At 50.9% G+C, this 26749-nt stretch overlaps 1 protein-coding gene across 1 annotated transcript in view; it reads right to left on the reverse strand.

Annotated features, from left to right (window-relative positions):
- The window catches only part of UBR4 (ubiquitin protein ligase E3 component n-recognin 4), a 139583-nt gene continuing 113329 nt past the window's right edge, over positions 496–26749 (reverse strand). The window contains 15 exon segments of the mRNA XM_021095464.1: positions 496–878; positions 3187–3349; positions 3976–4066; positions 7852–8076; positions 10905–11099; positions 12828–12953; positions 13408–13550; positions 14487–14600; positions 15505–15723; positions 22824–22923; positions 23291–23464; positions 23854–24044; positions 24758–24877; positions 25557–25664; positions 26537–26664. Coding sequence (XP_020951123.1) covers positions 814–878; positions 3187–3349; positions 3976–4066; positions 7852–8076; positions 10905–11099; positions 12828–12953; positions 13408–13550; positions 14487–14600; positions 15505–15723; positions 22824–22923; positions 23291–23464; positions 23854–24044; positions 24758–24877; positions 25557–25664; positions 26537–26664 — 2162 coding nt within the window. The 3' untranslated portion in view covers positions 496–813.

The following is a 26749-nucleotide window of genomic DNA, read 5'->3' on the forward strand; positions in this document are numbered from 1 at the left end:
CACCCGATCTTTAACCTGCTGTGCCACAAGTGAACTCCCAGAGGCCCTTATTTTGTAGGCAAGGCTGTTAGAAAGACTAGAAATCACACACACACAGAGAAGGCACTCAAGAAAGGGAAGCTACTGGGAGAGGTCGTCAAAGCATTTCCGACAGGAAGCTAGCAGGGTTTGTCAAACGCCTCTGCCGTGGGAACACTAGCGTCCAACTGCACTGAGCTGAGGACTAGAAATAGAAAATCACTGACTCCACATGACTTTGGGCGCTAGTTCTTAAGGCCAAAAAAGAGGAGCCAAGGTGTTTGTTTCAAGAAAGATCACAGCCGTCAAACGCAATGCCCCAACTTGCTGGCCAAGAACAGACAGGCTCCATTTGGCGCTAAGAAGAGACAGTGACTATGATACACGCTGTCCTCCTTGCTGATGCCAGAAGGGCTGTGCAGGAAAGGCACTTGGCCAGTGCCACTACGGAGGGTTTAAGCACAGGCAACACATTCCTTTTCGATGTGTATTAAGTCATTCGTTTATTTCTCAGGATGGGCACACTCAAGTATTAAGTCGGCCAGGACAACTCATGGCTCCCAGGTATGTACAGATCCTTTGACGGCTTGGGTCACAGACAACTTCATAGCTAGTGCACCACACACACGAGATAAACAGGAGGCCTAAAAGCCCCAAGCCACTCCAAGAAGAAGGGGGAGGGGGAGGAGCAGTGTTGCAGCACCCCGTGGGGGAGTCAACGCACGGGAGGGAGACACAGAAGGATGGAAGGCCAGCTAGCGTCAATCTCCGTCGGCCGCAGATTCCGCATGGTGCTCAGGGCACTGAGTTCAGCAGATCCTTCAGGAAGCTCTCTGGATCGGTGATTTCTGCTAAGAGACCTGGAAACAGGCAGAGGCTGGTCAGCAGCGGCAGGCAGGCCCCCAGCCCCGAGTCACGAATACTGCATCCATGTAGGGAACGCGCTGTGCCCTGACAAGCCCTGACACAGCTGCTCACTGGAGGCGGGCCATGACTGGGGAGACAGTCAGCCTGCAAACATTCTCGTCCTGCAAGGAGGGTCCTGCTCTGGAACCAGGCCCTGCTGTTCGTTTAAAGGCATTAAAGTCACTGAGGCTGGTCTTACCACCTCCCTGGAGCGGTCTTTGCAGGGGTCCTGTAACTCCACTGACATGGAGTATAACATGGACAGGGGCTCCTGCAGACGGAGTGTCCACAGCCTTCAGCACATTTGCAGAGTGACCGGGGGCCAAAGACAGGCTAATCCTAATGGCACTGCCCTGGAGGGCTGGGAGGACAGGGTAGGCTGGGCTGGGAGGACAGGGCAGGCTGGCAGGACCCTGGCTCAGCTGACTTTCGATCCAACCCCTAGCCCAGGGCCTGCAGCAAGCTGCCAGAGTCAGGAGTGCTGTCTCCTCCGCTGGCAAACGGAGACAGTGACAAGTCTTCACGCTCCCCTGCTCTGGGGCAGATGCGAAGCCCTGAACCAAGGTGAGTATCTTCCTTGCCCTGCCCGCCTCCTCCTCCTCCTCCTCGGACTCTGACATTCATATGGACAGTCTCTGTAGATAGTCAGACCCCCAGGGGACGGGCAAGGCGCTGGGCCAGGAGACACAAGTGCACAGGCTACCTGCCCTTGGTCAGGGGTCATGGCTGAAGAAAATAAGGATATAGGTGAGGTAAGATGTCTAGACTGGAAAGACACCGTGGAGCATCCAGGGAAGTTAACAAAGCAACGGGGGTGGGCAGTGCTAACACCTGACCCCAGATAACGGGGGAGGCACCAGGCCAGCAAAGGCCCATCCAGCACAGCTTCCAGGGAGGCCATTGTAACAAACAGCCAAACTAGAAGGCAGGCTCAGGGCTTCTGGGGAAACTCCACCCGCTGGTGCTGAGCCGGGAGGGAAGAAGAATTCCCAGAGAGCATCCCTCCAGACATCTGAGGGTCTAGCTCCCAGAGGACCGCCTGAAAGCGTTAGTGGAGGCCTTCCCTTGATGGTGGATCTGGGAAGACCTTTTCCTGCTCTTAGATGTCAGACTAAGAGCGGCGGGGGGAGGAAACCAGCTCACAGAAGAGTGAGGCAGGTAGCTCCCCGGCTCTGGCTCTGGGAGCCCGACCTTGGAAAGGATGGCAGCAATGGGGGCTGATTGCCACGGCACCCACAGCCTGGGAGGACGCGGGATTTTCATCCTGGGTGGATTTTCCTAGCACTGGCCCAAGTCACCTCCCCCTGCTGTCATCTGATGCTTGGTTATGAAATCCAAACAAAATTTAATGTGCTTGCAATTTGGATGACAAATCTGCTGTGCAGAGCACCTGGACACAGCAGAGAACAATGAGCTGCACATTTACTGGCTATCAGGGCTGAGCAACCGTCTGAGGACGTCTCACGGGACAGCGTTCAGGGTGCTGCCCCGTTCCTATCAGCAGAGGTGTTCTTTGCTCTCTCTTTTTTATTTTTTGGCCATTTCTTGGGCCGCTCCCGTGACATATGGAGGTTCCCAGGCTAGGGTATAATCGGAGCTGTAGCTGCCAGCCTACGCCAGAGCCACAGCAACGCGGGATCCGAGCCGCGTCTGCGACCTACACCACAGCTCATGGCAATGCCGGATCATTAACCCACTGAGCGAGGCAGGGATCGAACCCGCAACCTCATGGTTCCTAGTCGGATTTGTTAACCACTGCGCCACAATGGGAACTCCTCTTTTTTTCTTTTTCTTTTTTTTTTTTTTTTTGTCTCTTGATGTTTACTTCTTATCGTCAGGAATCAGAGTTGAAATTCTCCACGGCTCCCCAGGGCAGCTGTGACACAGATGTCTCAGCCCCCAAGAGGCAGGAGAAGACGGGTAATTCTCTGAACTGTCGTAAAAAGCCAGGAAGCAAAAGGGGCTCTAGCGATTCTCCAGCTGTGCCCCACCGGGAATCCGCTTGGTCTTCAAAGCCTCAGTTACTCTGTCTGTGAACAGGGATCAGCCCATCTCCACTTTGCACGCCTGCATGAGCAGAGGCACAGGCCTGGGGTGAAGTGGCTGCTGTCCTGTCACCAGCGAGGTCTCAGCAGCAGCCCACAGGCCAGGTCGCACCTGTCTTTTCCCGCATGTGGAGATGAAAGCAATGGCCAGCTCCACTAAAGCAGGCCTGGGCTTTGCCCAGAAGGTCTGTGAAAGATGAACAACCCTGACACTGACCGGCGGCATCGAGGAACTCGGAGAAGGTCTCCACGGGCATGAACTCCTCCTGGAAGGCCTTCAGGGCCTTGTCGGCAGCCTCGTGGATGGGCATGTCGTTGTGGCGGATGTACTCCGCGAGCGAGCAGGACCAGCCTCCCTCCGTGTTGCTGGTCGGCACCTTCTACAAGAACCAATGCGAGACGGGCCGGGGTGGGGGGGGCACTCAGTGCCTTGGTGGGGGGGGGGGGGCACCTCCCACACATCTCGGTTTCCCCGGAGGATGTGCTCTGCCTCCAGAACAGAACTCCCCTCCGCTCCTCTCACAGCCCCTGTTAAGCAGGGCTCGTGTGTCCCACGAGCTCCAACAGGCCATGGATGTGCTCTTCCACCCCACACCTCCCACACCCGCACCTCCCCGAGAGGGAGGCCAGGGTGCTCTCGCGGAGCTGTTTTCATGCAGGTGATGAAAGGACCTCCCGCCTCCCTGCTGATCCTCTCAGGCAGAGGGGAGTGTCCCTATTAGAAGCTCGGCTGGAACAAGTCACACTCACACAGGGCAACGGGCTTTACCCAGAGGGACGAGAGCAAAGAAAGGGGGACTCGGAGGGGAGGAGATGCACCTGCAGGAGAGGGTCTGCGGCAGCCTGAGGCCGCAGGCCTGAGCGAGAGGGGAGCCCTCCCACGGCGGGTGCAGCCTGTTTCAGGCGGAGGCCGTGGAGGAGCAGGCTGCCAGGGCAGGGCCGCGGGCACCAGCCCGGGTGTCTACGTCCTCGCCAAAACCCGCACTACCCCCGGTTGGCCCCTTACCTTAAACATGTTGTAAATGAGATCGACGAGAGCCCAGAAGAGAAGGGAAGAGCGATACACGGAGTAGTCCTTCACCGCCTTGTCTGTCAGCCTGCAACAGAAACCAAAGCCCATGTCCGTGCAGAGCCTGGGAGGACACAGCACAAGGACAGAGCCAAGCATTCTGGGAGCTGGGGAAGGGTCACGGGAGCTGGGCGTCACTCGCTCCAGCCACCAGCCCCTCTGCTCAGAAGAAAGCAGCTGGGACAGGGCTTCTGAAGCCCTCCGACTCAGTGGTTTATTCCCCACAGGGCTTTCCATGAACGCGTCCTGTCCAGCGCTGACTCGGCTGAGTCAGGGCCAAGCGGAGAGGGGAAGATGTAAGATGCACCACAGCTACCGCCAGGCTGCTGCTTAAGGAGATCGCGGGGCCCAGTGTCCCTGAGTTTAGCCCCGGCCACACGCTGGGACTTCGAGGGACCTGGTAAATGACGTAGGAAACGAGGTTCTACTTCCATCTTTACATTCCACCGGAGAATTTTTACAAACAGTCAGCAAACCTAAACCAGCCATAGTATTCAGTCCACCACGTGCCGTGCTAGAAAGCAGCCAGCTGTCAGAAACCTGGTCTGAGCAACAGCATTGCCTCGGATGGAAGCCGCAACCGCCCCAACGCCTCCCAAATCCTGGGTGAATCCTGGAGCTGCTCACCACACCCCTTCATTTCTAACCAGTATCGTCACTACTTAGTCCAATGAGTCAGTTTGGGAGTAGAGACCAACCAGGCCCTTGGGAAACCGGGGGCTGCCAGGGACAAGAGCACCCACAGCCTCCTCGACAGACACTCCCAGCCCGAGGACTGATTACAACAGGTACGGCCCCTGGGAAATACGGAAAGACCAGACGCCCCTCTGCACAAGGAGTGAAGTGTCAGGGCTAGGATTCGGTTTCTACAACCCAAGATCTAGGAAAGGCTTCGTCTGCAAACCACCTTTGTGTCTGTAATAATAAAGGGTAGATAAGCCCTTACTGTGGAGATTCCACACCTTGGAACAGAGTCCGTAACGGAAAGGATCAGAACTTAGTACTGTAATGCATGTGTGGGGGGTTCCCACCGTGGCTCAGAGGTCAAGACATCTGATTAGTATCAGCATCCACGAGGATGCAGGTTCAATCTCTGGCCTCGCTCCGTGGGTTATGGATCCGGGCTTGCTGTGAGCTGTGGGGTATGTTGCAGATGCAGCTCGGATCCTGCATTGCTGTGGCTGTGGCACAGGCTGGCAGCTACAGCTCCTATTTGACCCCTAGCGTGAGAACCTCCATATGCTGCAGGTGGGACCCTAAAAAGCAACAAAAAAGAAAAGCATGTGTGGGCATAATGAGGGTCTGCCACTGTGGAATGTCGTCTTCCCCTTAAATTCCTGTCCCTGAACCAAAGGATGGTTATCTCGCTGAACTTGAATGCAGGCCTTGCTTCATCTTCTGCCTAATGACCTGAGGCATACCTCATGCTTCTATTTATGGTTTTACAGTTAAGCCAGGCTGCTTCACTCCACAACATTCTGACGGCTTTCTTGAGCCATCTCAACTTACAGCGATCTCCCGGAGTCCCCCAGGTTTCCCTCTCTGTCTATGGTCCTTACTGGGCTTCACGACCGCCTGCGTAACTATGCTACTCTATACCTATCATTTGGGAAAGCATTCTTCTAGCACAAAACACTTCTAATGGGTATCCCCAAAATAAAGATGTCCACTGATTCCACAATAAATAAATAAGACGTGCGTGTGTGTTGTGTGTATACCCATGTTTACATACGCTAGACTCATAAAAATAAAAACAAGCCAACAGGTGATTCCTTACAGAAGCTGCAACTAGACTGTATGGGTCTCCTGGGACTACCTAGCATGGGACAGGCCATCCCCACCTGCATTCAGTAAATGTTTAAACTACTAACAAAAGTGAAATGAAAGAATAAAGTGAGGCAACTCTGCTAAAATATGCTACCTGTACCTTCCCTCCACAGCGCCCAGCCGCTGCCCTCCTGCCAGAAAGGGGGAACTACTGCCAGGTGGGCTGAGGGGAGGGTGACCTTTGTTCTCTGCAGGCAGACCCGGTAACAGAAAAGGCTAGCAAAGGCCTCGGCTTAAATTCCTGCCAGTTCCTGGCAGAGGAATCTTTTTCCTGAATGTAAAACCTGCAGAACAACTTCTCTTGTGCAAATTCCTAGCTTTTTGTGCATCTGCCGCTACCTCCTACCCCATAATGGGCTCAGTGACTCTGCCTCAAGCACCAGGACGTTCCCTCTAAATGGCCCTCCTGGGAGGAGTCCCCACACCATGCCAATGCCCAGCACCCTGTCAGCGGCTTCAGGAGCCCCACTCACACCCCTACACCATAACCAGGGCTGTGCCTTGTGGATCTTCTGCTTTAGCAGCAGGAATCTTCAGTGGCCCTGCCCTAACCTAGTTATTTAAGACTAATCAGTAAAGGTGACTAATGTGCTACAGAGAAAATGGCCACACGAACACAGCTCACACTGGATTTCCTAATTCAGCTGTGACCAAACTGGCTTTTCCTTAACTGCCCAGGACAGTAATGAATCCTAGTCTCCTAATTGAAAGCAAAACAGCTCCTGTGGGTTCAGATTTCACACCTGTCACCGAGAGCCCGTGCCCAGTCAACAGCCACTTTATGTGCTGTGGCCACAAGCCGAGCCTGGCTTATTGACAACTTAGTCTCTTGCAGATCTAACTTTTGACTGCTAGCAGCTAGTTAACTATCAATGCTTCAGACTCTCAGGAAAGGCTGGAAAGTGCACTGTCTGGCATGGGGGCAGAGGGCAGGTAGGGACCCAATAAGACTGGCCTGCTGCTACTCTACACAGAGGCTGGCACTGGCTGGAGATTCAGCCTGGTCTCTCTGGGCTGGGAGGTTCCCATGACCAGTGACTCTGTAAATCAGGGTGATGGAGGGAGAGGCACCAGGTGTGCACATTCAGGCCCACAGCTGTCTCCACCTGGTCTGTCTGCACCTAGTCTGTCACCAGGGGCCTCAAAGCTCCCCCACCACTCCCTCCCTGAAAACGGTCCCTCGGATGCTAGCGGAAGCAGACACATGAGGACAGACCTTCCTGGAGCGAAGCAGGTTTCCCTCGAGGGGCAGAAGCAAGCTGACAAACCCACACCCTGCTCTGAAGCCCAGGGCAGGCAGACTGTGCAGGGCCACCCGGCTCAGCATGGTGCCACGGAGTCCACTGAGCATGTGGCAGTCCGTGCGGTCGTCACAAAGGGCTTCTTGTTGTTTGCAGCTGTTTCTCTCAAGACAGCTCCCAGCTGACCCAGATCAGAGCACCGGGTCAGGCAAACGAGACCGCATCCTTCCTGAAATGCCCGCCTTCTTCAGAGGTGTCCACATGCACAGTAGAGAAGGAAAGGCTCAGGGAACATGGCGCAGACAGGACAGGAACGTGACAGAGGGAGACGACGAGCTTTTAATGATCAGAAAAGAAGCTCCCCAGCCATGGCCCTGAGGAAACTTTGTTAGTTTACGCCCAGACCAGCAAGAGTCAGAAAAGCTGGCTTCCTGCCTCAGCTGCCTGTCGGCCCTAACTCTTCTCCTGAGAAATCTCACCCTGTGCCTGGCTAGCTTCCTCTCTGAGAAATTTTCCAGAGGCACCTGGCTCCACCCAGGTGCCTGATCCAGAGAAGGCAGGTGCCTGTCAGCTTTCAGGCCCAGATTCTTGATGTGACGGACCACGAAGGGTTGTGGGCAACTACCAGTCCAGGAAGGGCGCCTCCCCTTAGCACACACACACTGCTGGGGACTTTCACTCACAGTGGGGACAGAGTCCAGGTGACAGGCAGCCTGGGAGACAGCTTCTTGAAACAGGTACTGACCTGGTGGCTCCCCCTGGAGCCACTGCCCGGGCCTGAGAGGTCACCAGCAGCCTCCGCAGGATTTCCACGCGTGTGGCTCTCCACTTCTCGGGGGGCAGGATGTGGAGGGCCAGGACTGTGAAATAGTGGGGCCCGTCCACTTCAAAGGCACTCTCCACCCACTTCTCCTTGGGCTGCTCCAGAAAGCCCTGGAGGTTCTTCTCCTCTCGGGAAGTTGCTCGGGTTCTGGAACAGAAGGGGTGGCATGAAACCAGTGCAGAAGCCTCAGGAGGGGAGGAGGGTCTGCTCAATTTCCCGTCTTCTTTTAAGTTTCCTGAATGCTGGGCTCCCCGTCCCCCACTTCAAGCATGGCTCCTTCCCTCCTGAGCCCTTCTTGGTGGCATCACCCTTGTCCCCCACCCCAGTCCGGCTCTGACACAGCTGCAACAGTGCATGTGCCAAGCGTTGTGTATTCACACACATGCCACCATCCAAGGGTCCCAATGACTCCGGAAGGGTCCACGGCCCCTTTCTACCTGAGGCCCAGGAAGGGAGGTGACCAAGCCCAGTGACTGAGCCCACAGCCCGCAGTCCCCCCCCACGCGGTCTCATGACGGATGACTGTCCATGCCTGCCCTGGACTCTCTATTTGGCTCTATTCTCTTATGTACCTACGCCCCCCCTCCTCCGTTAGAACAGCGTCTTCTGAAAGGCACACATGGCTTCTCATTCTCGCTCTTGCCTAAATAATGATCATCATCACCTTCAACGCCAAGAACCTTCTACGTGCTTTCTACGGATTGTCTCTTCTAATCATCACAGTGACCTCATCAGAGGGGCAGTATCCTGATGTTACAGAGGGGAAACTGCAGCCCAGAGAAAGCAAGCGTTTTGCCCCGCCACACAGTGGGAAGGAAGGAAGCGGGCTCTGACCCAGTCAGTCTGGCTCCAGCCCACCCCACACCGACTCTCCACCCTGCGCCACGATGGAACTCCAAAGAGTCACTGGATCAGACTGAGAGATCACCTTCTTATCAGATACTTCTAACTACATGCCTCCCTTTTAACCCGGCTGGTGCTCTCAGGCCAGGAGTGCCTGACGCCCTGTCCTAATTCTGTAGGGGAAACAAACAAAAGCACAACACCAGCAGCCACTGAATCAAAGTCACCAGGGCTGCAGATGGCACTGCCAGACTCTGCACCGTGAGAAAGGAGGTGGGGGTGGGCAAAGACCGTGGTCCCTTAGCCGCCATGAAGAAAGGACCTGGATGGACCAGATGGCTATACTAGACCAGAGTGTCCAGCATCGCTCAGCACTGCTCTGGCTCATGGTCTGACACGCTTGCCTTCATACACAAATGTTCCACCAAAGGCACTGTGATCCCCGCTCAGCCAGCACCCGGGACCAAGCTCACAGCAGTGCGAGCCAGCGAGGGAGGCCAGCTGCAGCTTCCAGTTCAGCCTCCAACTGACCATGACAACCAGGACAAAGCTACCTCCCACTCCATCTAAGGGACTTGAGCATGCGCTACAAATGTCTGGCATTTGAGAAACACAATGACACCTGGAGCCATCGGCTCTGCTCTGCTGGGCAAATCACACGCTATCTCTGGGCAGCCTGCCCCGCTCCCTGAAGAAAGGGCCGTCCACTCGACCTCACGGCTGTCAGGAAGGGCCAAGAGCTCCGTTGAAGGCCCCACAGATACCAGCGGGCAGCACTGCTCAGGCCTGCAGCACAGTCTGGATAATGGGGAACATTCGTGCTGTCAACGATGCAGGTGTTTCTCCTGACCGTCTACAGAGAGAGCGAATGATGTCAAGTCTGATGGAGTCCCAGCAGTGCTTCTCTTTAACAATGAAGCCTGTGGTCTCCAGGTCAGTCTTTCCTCTCATGAAAGAAAAAAAAAAAAAAAAAAAACAGGAGGGAAGACGAAAATAACTGTGTCCAAGACCAGAAAGGATAATGACACAGATTGTCCTGCTGCCTAAACAAAACTGCAAGCTGCCTCATGGACTACACATGGCCTTTCAACAACCTCTCAATACTCTGCCCAACAGACACGCAAGACTTGCTAGAAGATGGGGCCTAAAAGCATGAAGCCATTTAAATCACATCTAAGAGCTAAAGTATATGAATCTCTTAGTTTGCTTTAAGGTCCAGGGTGGAAGAGAGGACTATTCTCCACCCGCCTAGAGTTTCTTTCAAATTAAACTCTATGGGAGTTCCCGCTGTGGCAGAGCGGAAATGAGTCCAACTAGCATCCATGAGGATGAGGGTTCGGTTCCTGGCCTCGCTCAGTGGGTTGGGGATCCGGTGTCGCCGTGAGCTGTGGTGAACCTGCGTTGCTGTGGCTGTGGTGTAGGCCGGCAGCTGTAGCTCTGATTCAACCCCTCGCCTGAGAAACTTGCATATGCTGTAGGTGCAGCCCTAAAAAGCAAGCAAGCAAACAAAACCCTCCATGTGTCAACCTAACTAATCCACAGTGTACACACAGATACAGACACAAATCTCTTTCTTCCCCTGGCTACCTTCCTGCTCAGTGCATGTTCCCAGATAATCTCCAACAACCCCTCTCCCTTCAGTTGCCAGAAGGATCACTTGCTGGAGAGGAAGCAGGGATAGCAAGTCCAGCTTCCTTTTATGAAATAACAGGTCCCTGCTTCTGCCACATCCTCCAGCTGTGAATCCCTCACCTGGAACAACCTGTGTGCCCTTGACAGTGACTGTGTGCAGCCCTGACGCATGGCCCCCCCCTTCCAAGGGCAAAGAGTCTTGCAAGTAGAGACGGCGCTCAAGTAGAAGCTTCACTGATCTGGCCTCTCCCGATTCCTGCTCCCCTCTGAGCTGAAGGTCAGTCTAAGGATGTGGCCCCTGGCAGCCCCTTGGGAGATGAGGCAGTTCTGGAAAGGAAGCCACCCTACAGCTTTACTGTGGGTGACTCGTCACCTTTGGCATGGGCTGCCTTGGGCCAGGCATTTGTTCTGGAACGAGCCAGAGTGGGTATGGGGGAGCTGGCTGGGCTGAGGAGCACAGGGCGGCTCGGCCACTGCTACCCGAGAGGCGAGGTACTGACGTGTTCAGGACGTAAAGCACAGTGTGGATGATGTACGGGATCAGGTGGATGTTGCTCTCCCGGCCGCCCCCTCCGGTGTCTGCGCTGAAAGACTGCTCCATGGCGAAGCGCAGGAAGAGCAGCTTGATGTCGTGGATGTTGAGCTGGTATGTGGGCTCCCGCTGGCCCGTACACTCCTGGAGGTAAGTGTTGTGCCTGGGGAGGAGAACCGGAAGCAAGTTTCCTGGTGAAAACCCAGCCGGGAAACCAGAGCCCCGCTCTGGCCTGATGGCTGTGAAGGTCAGAGACGGTCAAAGAATGAAAGGGGAGTGAAAGACAAGGGCTGGGCCGGGAGGAGGACCCGAGCAGAGCACGCTCTCAACTCTCTGACTGAACCTGAAGCTCTCCAAACTTTGATGAGAATGCGCTGGTTTGGGGACCCATTTCCTACTGGACCAATGTCCTAGGACATATGGTGACCACATCTGGAAGTGTGTTCTGTTTTGGGGAGGAGCTGCTTGGCATACGGAAGTTCCCGGGCCAGGAATCAAACCCATGCCACAGTAACAACCTGAGACGATGCAATGACAAAACCAGATCCTTAACCTGCCATGCCATAAGGGAACTCCTGGAAGTAGTTTTGGAAAAAGAAATGGAGAACTCATCCATTCTGATCGACAAGGTGCCCTATCCATTAGAACCACCTCTTCAAATTCCAAATAAGAATCCCACTCCTGGCATCTATTCAGAGAAAACCATGACTTGAAAAGACACACGTGCTCCAATGTTCACTGCAGCACTATCTGCAAGAGCCAAGAGACAGAAACAACCTAAATGTCCATCGACAGAGGAGTGGATCAAGAAGATGGGGTACATATACACAATGGAATATTACTCAGCCATTAAAAGGAAAGAAATAATGGCATTTACAGCAACATGGATGGACCTAGAAATTATCATGCTAAGTGAAGTCAGTCACACAATGAAACACCAACATCAAATGCTATCACTTCCATGTGGAATCTAAAAAAAGGACACAATGAATTCACCTCTTTGCAGAACAGATACTGACTCACAGATTTTGAAAAACTTATGGTTTAACAATGAGACAGGTTCGGGGATAGGGGGATGCGCTGAGGGTTTGGGATGGAAATGCTATAAAATTTGGTTGTGATGACTGTGGTACAACTATAAACGTAATAAAATCCATTGAGTAATTTAAAAATAAATAAGTAAAATGTGAACTCAAAAAAAATTCCAAATAAGAGTTTTTTCTTGTGTCACTATATGTTATCATCTGTCTGGGCTCTGCCTTGATGAAGTCTGTACTTCCGTTTCTTTATCTATAGAATGTGCGTAACAGTAACACTCGGTGAGCATTTCACTGCTACCCAACAGTACTTTCATCACTATCGCTGCCAAGTACCTGGCTTACGGTGAGCACCTTTTCATCCCTGCATTTTAAAATGGGACTATGGGTGGGGCACTACTCCGCAAGGTATCTGCCAGAGATGAGGACCTCAGGGAAGGCTCAGCTACTCTACTCTGGATTTTAGGACCAGGGAGGCTTTGAAGAGCCTGATATTCCCCACACCACTACGCTATCTTCATTATTTAAATGTCAGAGAAAGAGAAGTGAACCCTGGGAAATTTTGGCCTCCAGGATCATCAGGGGTCCTGTGTTTTGCGTCCTAAGATCAGCAAAGGAGGAGAGGCGGCAGATAACTAGAAATTCCACATGGTGCCCCAGATGCCGAGGGTGCTGGTTTCTCTGCAGAGCCCCCTCTATCCCTGACAGCACCCCTGTCAGCAATCAAAGATAGATGTGGGCTCGAGACGAAGGTGGAAGGAGACGGTACCCTGGGGTCCCAGCAGCTGACAGCTGATCTCCCCTCATTTCCTGGGAACCCCTCTTCTCTACCATGCACAATGTTCCTCACTCACCTTGCCAGGCAGGTGGCAAAAGCTGACTCAGGGACGTGGGGCCCCCAGACCGGAAGGAGCCCGTTGCACTTAGTGTTGGCGTTCTGAAGGGCAGCACTCTCCCACTCTTCCCGGCCTCGGGCCAGCCTGGAGCAGGAGGAGAGCAGGGACAAGTGACTGCTTAGTTTAAAGGCACCCAAGCACCTGCGCAGGGGGAGGAAGGGTTTGCTGGCGCCAAGGAAGTGTTGGCCCACATGCCCAACTCTACAGAGAGAAGCAGCCATTGTACGTGCGATGAGGGAAATGCCAGCTTCATGCTTCAGGGAAGCAAGACTGCTCTCACCAGCGCTGGGCCAAAAGCCAAGTGTATTTTCCTGGTTGTGTGGCAGGAATGGCTCTTGGGGCTCTGTGGCTGAAGGCAAGACACCCTATTTCCCGAGACCGGGGGCAAGAATGGAAACCCCAGAGGTAGTAGGCCTGGCCCTCTCGGTCCAGGGCCTCGGGCAAGCTGCCCACTCCCCTGAAGTCACACAGGTCTGGGGCTGAAGCACCTGTGAGCGGAGGTCTGCTGAAGCAGCCGCTTCCCGAGAGCCGAGCCTACCTGACGGCAGCCAGGTGGCAGTCATAGTGCACGATGTTGAAGTGGGACACGGTGCTGTAGCCCTGCTGTTTCCGGGGCTTATTCTCCATCTCCTCCAAGGCCACCCGCTTGGTGAAGGTGTAAATGCCCAGGACCTTGGTGGGCTGCAAAGACAGCACAGAGAGGAGGGGAGGTGAGGAGAGACTCCAAGGCGGGCTTCAGAAGAGGTGAAGCAGAGCAGGGGGGACCCAAGTGTCTGCGTTCCAGGAGGTGGGTGACAGTGAGCCCCAAAGTCTCGTGGTTAAGCACCTGTCTGGACACAGTCCCAGTGAAATGAGGAGTGTGGGGAGCAGCCGAGATGAAGTGGACGCCATGTAGGCAGAGGGCAGAAATGCGTGCCTGAACTGTCCTTTTCTTTTTGCTTCATTTATCTGACAACAAAGACCAGAGTGCCTCCTTAGAAAGTCACTTGCTTTTCAAAACTGACCAGAGAGCTCCAAGGAACCTGTGTCACAGCAGGACTTTGAGGGCTTGTGGCCTGGGCACCGACCCTTCAATAGGCTTGGGTGCTAAGTAGTACATTCAAGCTGGAGAGGAAGAAGGATGCCTTTGGGGCCTTTAGGGGGCGCACTGGCCACTGGCTATTCTGTTCCTTTGGGTGTCAGTCTAGTTTGCTGGGGCCTAGAGAGTTAAGTAAGGCCCTGGCCTCCCCAGGGATCCCAAATGCAAGCGGCGTGGTGGGCTGTGCAAAGCCCCAGGTCTGAGGGCACAAAGGCCTGGCCTAGGACTCTGGCTCTGCAACGTGAACCTGTTCGGTCATCTATACATTAGGGCTTCTTACAGGTTTAAAAATAGAATTACCCAACTTACATCAAGCCTCTGGGCACAGGGCCTAGCGTGCAGAAGGAACCCAGTGAGTGGCAGGTGTTAAGGATGAGGATGAAGATAGTGTTCAGATCAGTGTGCCTTCCTGCCTTCAAAGAGGACCAGCCGGCCCTAAAATACGAGCCCTGACTGTGGCCTAAGGACACAAAGGCTGCAGGAGAGGGAGGCCACCAGAGCAAGGGCCCAGGTTGGGCCCACAGGCCCAGGAGCCGTACCTGGAACTTGTACCCCTCCCTGCAGATGCAGCACGTGAGGCCTGGCTCCTCAATCAGCTCCTCCATCTGCTTCAGGAGCGCCGTCTTGGTCACGACCTGGCCCTTTTCGTTGGTCTGTAGGGGAACCCCAGGAGGCATGTCAGATGGGAGTCTCCCCCGTGCCCCCGGCAGGGACACACAGGCACAGGGCTGACTGTCACATACACTGGAAGGACTGCTGCTCTGAAAGGCAGTCTCTTTAGTTGGCGCCTAATGAGGGTGAAGACCCAGATTCTCCTGCTATTCTCTTCCTAAGGAACCACTGAAGCAGAGGAAACCATCCAGCTGGAACCCTGGCAAGCTGCCACTTGCCACCAAAAAAGCCCCCTTTCTTTGTGCCAGCAGCACCAAGTCTCAGCTGCCAGGGGCTGTTGCAGTATGATTCATTTACTGTTCCCATGGGAGTTTTAAAACTGCTGACACTCAAGTTTGCTGCTCTGGAGAAGGCTCTCACAGGACTACTGCTCCCTCCAAGGTGGGCCTGTGCAAAGAGCAGAGCCCTTCACGTCAAACAGACCCAGGTTCAAACCCCTGTCAGCCGCTTATTATTTGTGTGCCTTGGCCTATGTATTTCGCCCCTCAGCCTCAGTTAGTTCTTCTGAAGAATGGGCACAGGGGCTTAAATAAAATCTTACAAGTAAAGTGCCTAACTAAGCACAGTGCCTGGCAGACAGTAAATCCTTGATAAGCAACAGTTATCAGCACTTTTACTGTTTTTGTGAACTTGTTAAGTCATTTAACCTAAGTCTCATCTGCACAGCAAAACAGTGACATCTCTAGGGCTTGTAGGGAAGACGAAAGAAGGTGAGAAATCTAGCAGGTACCCAGCACACCGACTCCGCCTGCCTCCCAACCCTGTCCAGCCTTCATCTTCACCATCCCCAACCCCAGCTCTGTCCCAAAGCACAAGAGACTGTGCCACAGCCACCTCCTTTTCAGGAGGTTGAGCAAGATCGCGGGGACCAACGCGTGGCTTTACCGTCATGCCCAGGGTGCCCAGAGCCTTCTGCCTCATGGCCATGGCCATGCGCTTCTTCTCGGCCCGGGTCTCCCTGCGGGCCGCGTCAATCTTCTTGTTCACATCAGGGTGCTCCCGCAGCGCCTCCAGCAGGTTCTCTGCCAGGGTCCCAATGCCCTCATCGCTGGACACCTGCTCCAGCTTATGCAGGTTTGTGATGGAGTCAGTTCCAATCAGAACCTGCCGAGAAGGGACCCGAGAGATGAAGGCCTCCAATTATGTAGCCATGTGTTCTTCTCAGGAGCTTAAAGGCTTAAAAAAATAAACAGTGTGCCCAATCTCATGCCATCTGCTTGCTTTCAATCAGATCCTTTGATTTTACACTTGGAGAGATTCGGACAAATGGAGGGTTAGGTTCTGCCCTTGACTTCTGACCAGTCACCATACTCTTTCGTCTCAATATCTCCATCTATAAAATGGGGGCAGGAGTTCCCATCGTGGTGCAGTGGTTAACAAATCCGACTAGGAACCATGAGGTTGCGGGTTCGGTCCCTGGCCTCACTCAGTGGGTTAAGGATCCGGCGTTGCCGTGAGCTGTGGTGTAGGTCGCAGACTCGGCTTGGATCCTGCGTTGCTGTGGCCCTGGTGTAGGCCAGTGGCTATAGCTCCAATCCAACCCCTAGCCTGGGAACCTCCATATGCTGTGGAAGTGGCCCTAGAAAAGGCAAAAAGACCAAAAAAAAAAAAAAAAAAAAAAAAAAAAAATGGGGCAGTGCCAGGGATGCTGTGATCATTAAATCAGATAACATATAAAAGCACCCAGCACAAAGAGAAAGGGGTTCAGATAGGACTCCCTGGAGAAGTAGCACCTGAGGAGGTCTCAGTGTGAACTCAGCAACTACACCAAGGAGGGCAGGCCTGTGACATTCGTGGGGACTGTGCTAAGTTCTTGGAGGCCATCTGGGCCCCACCAACTCAGTAGCACTGGAGTTTTTTTCAACCTGGGGACTCTGGAGGTACACCACTACGTGGGAGTGGGATTAAGAAAAAATTTAACAACAACAACAAAAAAAAGAGATGTACACAAAAAACCGTGTACGTAAAAATGTTGGCAGCTGCTATACTATAGCAGCCCAACATCAGCGGGGTGGGAGAGCATCACAACACTAAAGGCAGGTGTGTGGTCTGAAAAAGCTCTCTGAGAAACCTGCACCGCCCCATCACGAGTGATTTCAGGATAATTCCTACACATTGACAACCAGAGGAAAACAACAAACCTACTTTCAATCTGAAAGCTCAGCACTCAACCCAGGTCACTCGCTAGCTCCTGAGTCTATTTCCACAGCAGGTACGCTTCCAGTTTGTAGCTCAGCAAAATGACAGGTTATCTCATGCCCATGCTCCCAACGCTGAACTCATAGTTCAACTGCCTGCTGAACGCCCCACAGGTTCCCCCAGACTCACACTCCAGTGTTCACTGAGCACATGTGTGCACACACGTGCATGTGCAGCTCCCAGCTTCCTGAAGTGTGCACTCTAGTTAGGAGGACAAACCACACACTGAGACCCCAACTCCACAGACTCCCTTGCACCTCACCCCCAAACTTCCTAGTTCCCACCCCTTTCAAAGGCACCAGCCACGGCCCTGTCACTCCATCCAGACGCTGAGCAGTGCTCTTGACTTATCCAGCTTCTTCACCCCCGTGTGCAATCAACTCCAAGTCCCACTCATCCCACCTCCCAGATCCCTGTCGAGGCCACTCACCAGAGTCCAGCTGCCAGGGCCTCTCCCCTGGATTATGACAAAAGCCTGCCAGCTGTTCCTCCTGCCTCTGCTCTCACCTCTCCAGTTCACCCTCCAGAGCATGGGCGGGGGCACTACCCTCAGGAGAAAACCCACATCCTCTCCTTGGAGAAGGTGATGTGGCCCCACGCCTGCATCTCCAGTGCCATTTCTGGCCATGCCTCACCTCCGAGGCAACTGTGTTCATTTCCGGAAATGCTTTCAGCTCTCTTGCCTCCAAGCCTTTGCAGGCACTATATTCTCCTCTTAGAATATAACCTCTTCCCTGTGACCCTGCCACATGGCACTTACCCCCGCTCTGCCATCACTATGTAGTTGGCTCTATCCGCCACCAGGCAGTAAGCTCCCAGCGGGCACAGACCATGACTGGCTCGCTCGCCAACCCTGCCTCAGCCTAGCCCAGCACGGGGAGCAACAGCCACTATGTAAGTAGGTGTTGAGAGAGAAGGGAAAGTCAGAAGTACCGAAGCCAAGTATCTCACTAGGTAAAGCCTTACTTTTGAAAAAGAGTTCCATTTGGTAACTAAGAACAAGCCTGGCATCTGCTGACCTGAGTTCTCAGCTCAAGGTGTTGCCAGTGACCAAATCACAATTGTGCCCCTTGATTTATCCACATTCAGAACAAAGACGTTGCAAGGAAGTAAGTGAAAAATCTTATGCAGGAAGAATTACCCCCCAAAATGTACTAATGATGACTCTCTCCGCTGAACTAACAAAAGCTGAGGACAATAGTTATTCAAGCAAGCTGTATGGCAGAATCTTTATTACAGCCAATGAACCACATTTTTGCAATGAGTTATCAGAGAAGATTACTAGATGAGAATGGGGGACTATATTTAGAATTGGCACTCTAAACAAACAAAAAATGCCGCTCTGAGGACTCTCAAAACTCAACATTAAACAAACATACACTGCTACTAGAGAACGGGAAAAAACTATGGACCTACACCTCACCGAAGAAGACAGGCAGGCAGACAAAGCCCATGAAAAGACGTGCAGCGTCGTCAGCCATTAGAGGAACACGACTGACACCAGGAGACACCACTCTACATCCACCGGCCTGGCGAAACAAACAAGAGAGACACCACCCACCGACTGCTGGCCAGCGTGCAGATGAAGTGGATCCCTCCCACACTGCTGCTGGGAATGTCACCCTGAAGACTTCTGGCAGCTTCTTCTAAGACAAAATAGCTCTCAGCGACTACACACGCCAGTAACTGCAGTCTTGGGCATTTATTCCAGAGAAATGAAAACTGATTCAAACACAGAAACCTGCACATGAACATTCATAGCAGCTTTATGGCATAACTGGCAATAACCCAGATGCTCTTTAATGGGTGATGGTTAAACAGGCGGGGGTGCAGCCCTACCGCGGACACAGCCCAGCAATAAGAAGGTACAAACTGCTGATACGGACAACAACCGGGATGAACTGCCAAAAACTTATGCTTACTCACTTATGAGTGAAAAAAACACCCAAACGTTACATGCTGCATGACTACTCCATTTAGTATATAACAATCTTGATGTGACAGAATTACAGGCAGGGACAGCAGATCAGTGGTGCCAGGGGTGAGTGGTGAGGGGGGGGGGGGGGTGTGGATGTGGCTATAAAAGGACAACAGGAGGCATCCCCGTGTGAGGAAACCACCCTGAGTCTGGACTGCATCCTTGTCAGTCTCCTGGCTCTGATAATCCCCTATCGTTCTACAAGATGTTACCACTGAGAGAAACTAAGGAATGTGTCCATACAATGTCTTTGTATTATTTCTTAGAAACTACATGTGAATCACAACTATCTCAAAATAAAAAGTTTAACTAAATAAACAAATCCAATATACCCATTAACAAAAGTTAAAAACCACACAATCGTCTCAATAGGTGCAGAAAAAGCATTTGAGAAAATTCAACATCCATTTATAATAAAAACTTATCAAAGTGGGTGTAGACAGAACATATCTCAACATAATAAAAGCCACTTATGACAGACCCACAGCCAATACAATACACAACAGAGAAAAGCTAAAAGTCTTCCCACCAAAATCTGGAACAAGGAGTTCCCGTCGTGGCGCAGTGGTTAACGAATCCGACTAGGAACCATGAGGTTGTGGGTTCAATCCCTGGCCTTGCTCAGTGGGTTAAGGATCCGGTGTTGCCGCGAGCTGTGGTGTAGGCTACAGACGCGGCTTGGATCCTGCGTTGCTGTGGCTCTGGTGTAGGCCGGTGGCTATAGCTCTGATTCGACTCCTAGCCTGGGAACCTCCATATGCCGCGGAAGCAGCCCAAGAAATGTCAAAAAGACAAAAAAAAAAAAAATAATAAAATCTGGAACAAGACAAGGATACCCACTCTCATCACTTTTATTATTGAAGGTCCTAGCCATAGCAATCAGAAAAAAAAGGAAGGAAGGAAGGAAGAGAGAGAGAGAGAGAGAGAGAGAGAGAGAGAGAGAGAGAGAGAGGAGAGGGAAAGACAGAAAGAAAGAAAGAAGGAAGGAAGGAAGGAAGGAAAGAAAGAAAGAAGGAAAGAAGGAAAGAAAGAAAAGGTTTCCAAATTGGAAGAGGTAAAATTGTCAGCTCTATGCAGATGACATGCATGTTACTATATACAGAAAACCCTAAAGACACCACATAAAAATTATTTGATCTGATCAACAAATTCAGCAAAGTAGCAGGATACAAGATTAACATTCAGAAATCATTTGCATTTCTATATACTAACAATAATATATTAGAAAAGGAATATAAAAAAATACCTTTTAAAATCACATTTAAAAAAAAGAAAGAAAAAAGAAAACCTAGGAATAAACCTGACCAAGGAAGTGAAAGACTTACATGCTGAGAACTATAAAACATTAAAACATTAATTTCCTAAATTAAAGACGATTCAAAGAAATGGAAAGATAGCCCATGCTCCTGGATTGGAAGAATTAATATTATTAAAATGGTCACACTACCCAAGGCAATCTACAGATTTAATGTGATCCCTATCAAATTACCCATGATATTTTCCCCCAGAACTAAAACAAATAATCCAAAAATCATACGGAACCGAAAAAGAACCAGAACTGGCCAAAGCAATCCTGAGGGAAAAAAAAAAAAACAAAGCAGGAGGCATAACTCTCCCAGACTTCAGACAATATTAGAAAGCTACAGTAATCAAGACAGTGTGGTACTGGTACAAAACCAGACATAAAACCAGAAATAAACACAGACACCTACAGTCAATTAATCTTCAACAAAAGAAACAAGAATATAAAATGCAAAAAAGTCTCCTCGGCAAGTGGTGCTGGGGAAAATAGACAGCTGCATGTAAATCAATGATACTAAAATACACCCTCACATCATGCACAAAAAGAAACTCAAAATGGTTTCAAAACTTAAATATAAGACATGACACCATAAAACTCTTAGAAGAGAACACAGGCAAAACATTCTCTGACATAAACCATACAAATGTTTTCTTAGGTCAGTCACCCAAGGCAATAAAAATAAAAACAAAAATAAACAAATGGGACCTAAACAAACTTACAAGCTTTTTTACAGCAAAGGAAACCATTAAAAAAAAGAAAGAAGAAAGAAAAAGACAACCTACAGAATGGGAGAAAATAGTTGCAAATGATGCAACCAACAAGGGCCTAATCTCCAAAATATACAAACAAGGAATATAACTCAACAGCAAAACAAACAAACAAACAAACAAAAAAAAACCACCCAAAAAACAAAAACCAAAAACCTAATCAAAAAATAGGCAGAAGACTTAATAGATATCTCTCCAAAGAAGGCATATGGCTGGGTGGTAGGCACATGAAAAAGTGCTCAGCATCACTAATTACTACAGAAATGTAAATCAAAACTACAATGAGGTACCACCTCGCACCAGTGAGAATGGCTATCATTTATAAGACTACAAACAACAAATGCTGGAGAGGGTGACTCTTTCATGGAGAAAAGGGAACACCCCTACACTGTTGATAGGAATGTAAACTAAGATAACCACTATGGAAAACAGTATGGAGGTTCCTCAGAAAATTAAAAATAGAACTATCATACTATTTAGCAATTCCACCCCTGGGCATACGTCTGGATAAAACTATAATTCAAGAAGATACATGCACCACTCTGTTCACAGCAGCACTGTTTACAATAGCCAAGACATGGAAATATCTTAAATATCCATTGACAGAAGGACAGATTCAGAAGATGTGGTACATATATATAATAGAATATTATTCAGCCATCAAAAAGAACCAAATAATGCCATTTGCAGCAACATGGATGCAACTAGAAATTATCATGCTAAGTGAAGTAAGTCAAAAAGAGAAAGACAAATACCAAGTGATGACACTTAGATGTGGAATCTAAAATATGCCACAAATGAACCCATCTACAAAACAGAAACAGACTCACAGCCATGGAGAACAGACTTGTCATTGCCGAGGGAGTAGGATGGACTGGGAGTTTGGGGTTAGTAGATGCAAACTACTATATTTAGAATGGATAAGCAATGAGGTCCTACTGTATGGCATGGGGAACTACATCCAGTCTCTTGTGATAGAACATGATGGGAGGTAATATGAGAAAAAAGAATATATGTGTGTGTGTATATATGCATGTGTTTGTGTGTGTATACATATATATATATATATGTATGTATATGTATGGCTGGGTCACTTTGCTGTACAGCAGGAATTGGCACAGTGTAAATCAACTATACTTTAATAAACTTCCTTGTGGCTTAAAAATAAAAATAAAAATAAAAATAATAATAATAATAATAATAATAATAAAAACAAGGTCCTACTGTATAGCACAAGGAACTATATCCGATCTCTTGGGATGGACCATGAATGGAAGATAAGAAAAGGAGTGTGTACACACACACACACACACACACACACACACACACACACACACACACACAAATGACCGGGTCACTTTGCTGTACAGCAGAAATTAGCACAACACTGTAAATCAACTACACTTTAATTTAAAAAAAAAATGTAAACAGAAAGAAAAAAAAAAATCCAGCCTGGCCAGCTGTCTGGGCAAATTAGGGTTTGTGAGGGTAACAGACACCGCAGCCCACTGAGCACCAGGAATGAGCAGCACAGGGGACAGGGTGGGCCTCCCTGAGGGCCAAGTCTTCCGCTGCCTGAGGCAGAACAAAAAATGGCAATGATGGCTTAACACACATCCCAGGGACTGTGACCAGAAATCAAAACTGTTTTGCCCTCTGGCCAGCCACACCCTCAACACTGTGGCTCAGCTGGGCTGTGAGGTCTTGAAGCCCCACAAGAGAATGAGCTGAATGAGGAAATCACAAATGAAACTTAATCCTCTCCGCACATAGAGAGATGAGCCAGAGGACTTCTGAGTCCTTCTGCTCCAGGAGCCTTGCATACTAGGGCAATTCATGGGTCAAGGCTAATCACGGTGGGTGTCTTCACTCGTGGGAGATGAGAAGAGAGTGTGTGGCTCCCTCACACCACGTGTCCTGCTCCAGAATAAGGCCCACACGCACGCTGGTTACTCACCTGGGTGGCAGGGTGCTGGATGGCCAGCCCCCGAAGAAGCCTCAAGATAAATGGCAGGGCTGGGCGAGACAAAAACTTTTTCCAGATGTCAGCATCCAAGCTGTGAAGCAAAGAAAGAAAGGCTTATGAGCAGGCCAGAGAAGCAAAGGCCATCAGAAACCAGCTGTTTAGGTGTTCCTGGCTGGTTCAGTTTGTGACCTTACCAAGCAGACTATCGAGACTCACAAAGGACCAACCGCCAGCTCCAGTGAGAAACTGGACAGAAATTAAGCACTCTAAACAGAAAGCAACAAATGGCCAGTCTTTCCTATAGGCCCCAAGGACTCTGCACTGGCTGCATGGTCGGTCACTTTGACAGTTTCCAGAAGCGAGGAGACCCCAAGGAGACAAAGTGATGCCAAGATGATAAGAAGAAAAGGAATGAGGAAGAGGGGAAGGAAAGCAGTCCTGACAGAGGTGCTACTCACTTCTTGGCACTGGGGATGTGCTTCTTCATATAGTCAAGTGCGCTCTGGGTGATTCCCTTCTGGAGAATCAGGTCCTTCAGCTGATGCCCGTTGCTGTTGTTCTTGATGCCGGCTGCTATCTTACAGAAGCAGTCCAGGAAGACTTTATCATCGCCACTGTGGTCTTCATCATACCTGGGAGGAAAGAGCAAAGCGTCTGAGAGCGTGAAAGGAGCAACGAAAGGTGATCATGTCATCCTCCAGGACAGTCCTCAACTCCTGAGCATAAAGACCCGTCTGACCTGGCTCCTGCCACAGTCCCCAACTCCCATCACTCTCCTGCATTTTCAGGTTTTGCACAGGTGACTCCCTCCATCTTGTCACATCCCCTTTCCTACATCACCAACCACTTTGCCTTCTCTGCCTCACCAACTGCTTCTTTAAGACAATATATTTTAACTAAAGGCCAGACTGGCACACAGAAATCTAACAGAAACTCAGGTGATTCTTCCTTGGTCTCAGAGAACTAGTTTAGGGTGTGCCTGGGGACTTTCGCTTAACTGTTTGAAACCCAAGCAACATACTTATCGAAGCTGCAGTATGGTTTGAACCGCTCCACCAAGATCTGCATCTTCTCCACCTCGCCAAAGGAAAGGTAGGGGATGATGCGAAGCAGGCCCTGGAGCACGCTAGGGTTGGAGCGAACAAAGGTGCTATTGATCTGGTCCAAGAGCATCACGAGTTGATCTTTGTCTCCTGTCAGGAGGAGGTTGCCCTGCAGTTAAGACAGAGGGTGGAAAGACCATTAATAAGGCTGGGACTTTGGCTGCAGCCAACATCTGGCCCTGAAAGGTCACCCACTTCTATCAGAGCCATCCGAAGGAGCTCTGGAAGAACAGTGTCTCCGCACTACCAGGGACATAATGCAGTGTGAGTTACACCCCACACATCAGTTTCTGCAGTGGCTCCGTTAACAGTCTCAGGTGGTCAAAATATACCAATGCCATCTCCCCGTCCCCCAAGAGGAGGAGGCCAGCAGATACCCATTTGGTCACATCTCTAGCCCGAACATTAGCACCAGTAAGGTCCAAAGAACCCATGGGTGTGCTAAATGGAGAGAAACAGAACCAGAAACTGGAGACCTGGGTTCTAGGCCTCCAACTATACAGGAACCAACTAAATGACATGGGACGGCACACTTCATTCCCCTGGGCTTGGAGTTTGCTCAACTGAAAGATGAGGGGTTGAGTTAAGGCTGGAACAGCCAGGATTCCATGAATGAGCAGCTTCTGAGTGACAGAATATCCTCGGAAGCTTTGTTTCCTCAGGTTTCAGGCTTTAATGCAATGATGTCACCATTAGTTGAGCCCTGCCATTCCTATGAGCTGAGCAGGTTCAATCATTCTTGGTTGACATAGCGTGACGCAAAGGAGCCAGTGACTGGCAATGAGACAGTGTCGGAAGATGAAGAGACCGGGCCCCCCTCACCTTGTCCTCACTCAAGGGCTCGGCGTTGGACTCATCCAGAATGATCTCCATAATGCTGAGCACCTGCTCGGCCACAGCTGCACCACCACTGTCCTTGCTTTCCTGCTCAGCTACCAGGGCCTGCAGGAGAAGGAGGCCCAGTCACTCTGGGGATAAGGCCACAACCACCCACTGCACTGGGGATCTGCTCCTTAAGGATGCCCTTCACGCCCTCCTTCCCAGAGACTGTGCATGCCAGTGCAGGTGTGGAGGGAGACAGCACGCGGCCAGTTATTTATTTCTTGTTTTGTTTCGCTTTGTTTTATGGCTTGCCCGTGGTATGTGGAAGTTCCCGGGCCAGTGATCAAACCCACGCCACAGCAGTGACCTCAGCTGCTTCACTGACAACACCCAGATCCTTAACCCACTGAGCCACAAGGGAACTCCAGCATGTGCGTTTCTGAGGACAGTGAAAACATGACATTTCAGGTTTCTTTCTGGTTGCTAAGAGAAGTGGCACTACTTCTCCATCAGTGTGCAGTCTGGACTGCTGTAGGGACTAACTCCCTCTTGCCTCTGATCTGAATTCGGGAAAGAAACCGGGAAGCTCTCAGATGTCACGGTAGTAGCACGGGGGAGCCAGCAAGAGGATAAAGGTGTGAATAATTCGAGCCTCTGTGCCCACCCGTTACACAGATGAAGGGCTGGAAAAGGCCATGAATCCGTATCATCTGAGCCCAGGAGTGAGATGTCCTTCCCCCACCTGGGACTGCCCCCCCACCGAGGCCCAGGCTTTGTCTTTGCAGCCCACACGCTCTACCAGGTTGAGAGTCCCCAGCATGACGTTCAAAGTGTTCATTTCCAGCTTGACCAGCTGCTGCCGATTGACTTTCACCTTCACGCAGTAACTGAACAATTTCAGCAGCACCTGACAAGAAAAGCCCGTCAAAACCCAGGAGACCATCTGAGAGTGAAGATGTGGGGACAGGTGGGACAGGGAGGGCCTGGGGGGCCTGTACAATCAGCAGATGCTCCTCCTGAGACAGAGACAGCAACGCTTCCTTAAGGAGACATGATCAGTAGGCTGGGCTCTCCCAGTGGGCTGGCATTTAAATAGCGATGTTCTCCAGCAATAGCTCCCAGGGGCCAGGTCTATCTCTACCACCTCTAAAACTATGGCACTGACCACAGTTTCAAGTCGAACAGGTGATGCTCTGTTGTCCTGGGGGAAATGCCAGTACTCAAACTCTAAACTAATAGTGAACAGAAAGATCCCAAGCTCAAGGCCCGGGGGAACTCAGAACCATGTAGGTCATTTAAAACACGGGTATTATAATACATGTTCTCAAATCCCCTGGAGGAGAAAATAGTAGTGTGATATGAGTGCTGCCTTTGGAATCCTTTACGCCTTACTAATGAGATAACTGGATGAATACTCAAAATCCTACAAGAAATGAAAGAGTTACAAAATCCACTTACAAAGCAATAATAGTAATAACTGACACAGGCGCAGTTTGTTTTGGGAAAGACACCTTGACATCGGTAACTAGGTAACTAGAAAATACAGCAGAAGGCTTGCTATCACACTGGTTTTCTGGGAGCAGTGGGTCAGGAAGAGGGGAGCTGGGGGAGAAGCCTCAAGCGCAGAGGGCCAAGGAAGCCACCAGGTCCTCCCTGGCTTGCACTGTTCAGTGGCACCATGCTGCCCTCTAGGGTTACATGGCAGTAGCCACAAGCTTCCACCCACAGGGGCCTCTCCCCAAGCAGAGGGCTGGTCCCATCTGGCTGCCTCCAACTCACCGTCAGAAGGTGGCGGCCCTGCTTGAAATCTTTGATCCCTGCCAGCCTGTTCAGCATGCATTCGAGGCCCCCGCACTGGGCCATCACACCCGCCATCTTATACACTTCTTCTTCGTCTTCTTCTTCATCTGGAGGAAAAGGAAAGCCAAGCAGAGACGGAGGGAGCTGGGGATGGAAATGAAGCACAGCTCCTTCCAGGCTGACAGCTGCACC

This window comes from Sus scrofa, chromosome 6 (genome assembly GCF_000003025.6).
Source record: "Sus scrofa isolate TJ Tabasco breed Duroc chromosome 6, Sscrofa11.1, whole genome shotgun sequence".
Lineage (NCBI taxonomy): Eukaryota > Metazoa > Chordata > Mammalia > Artiodactyla > Suidae > Sus > Sus scrofa.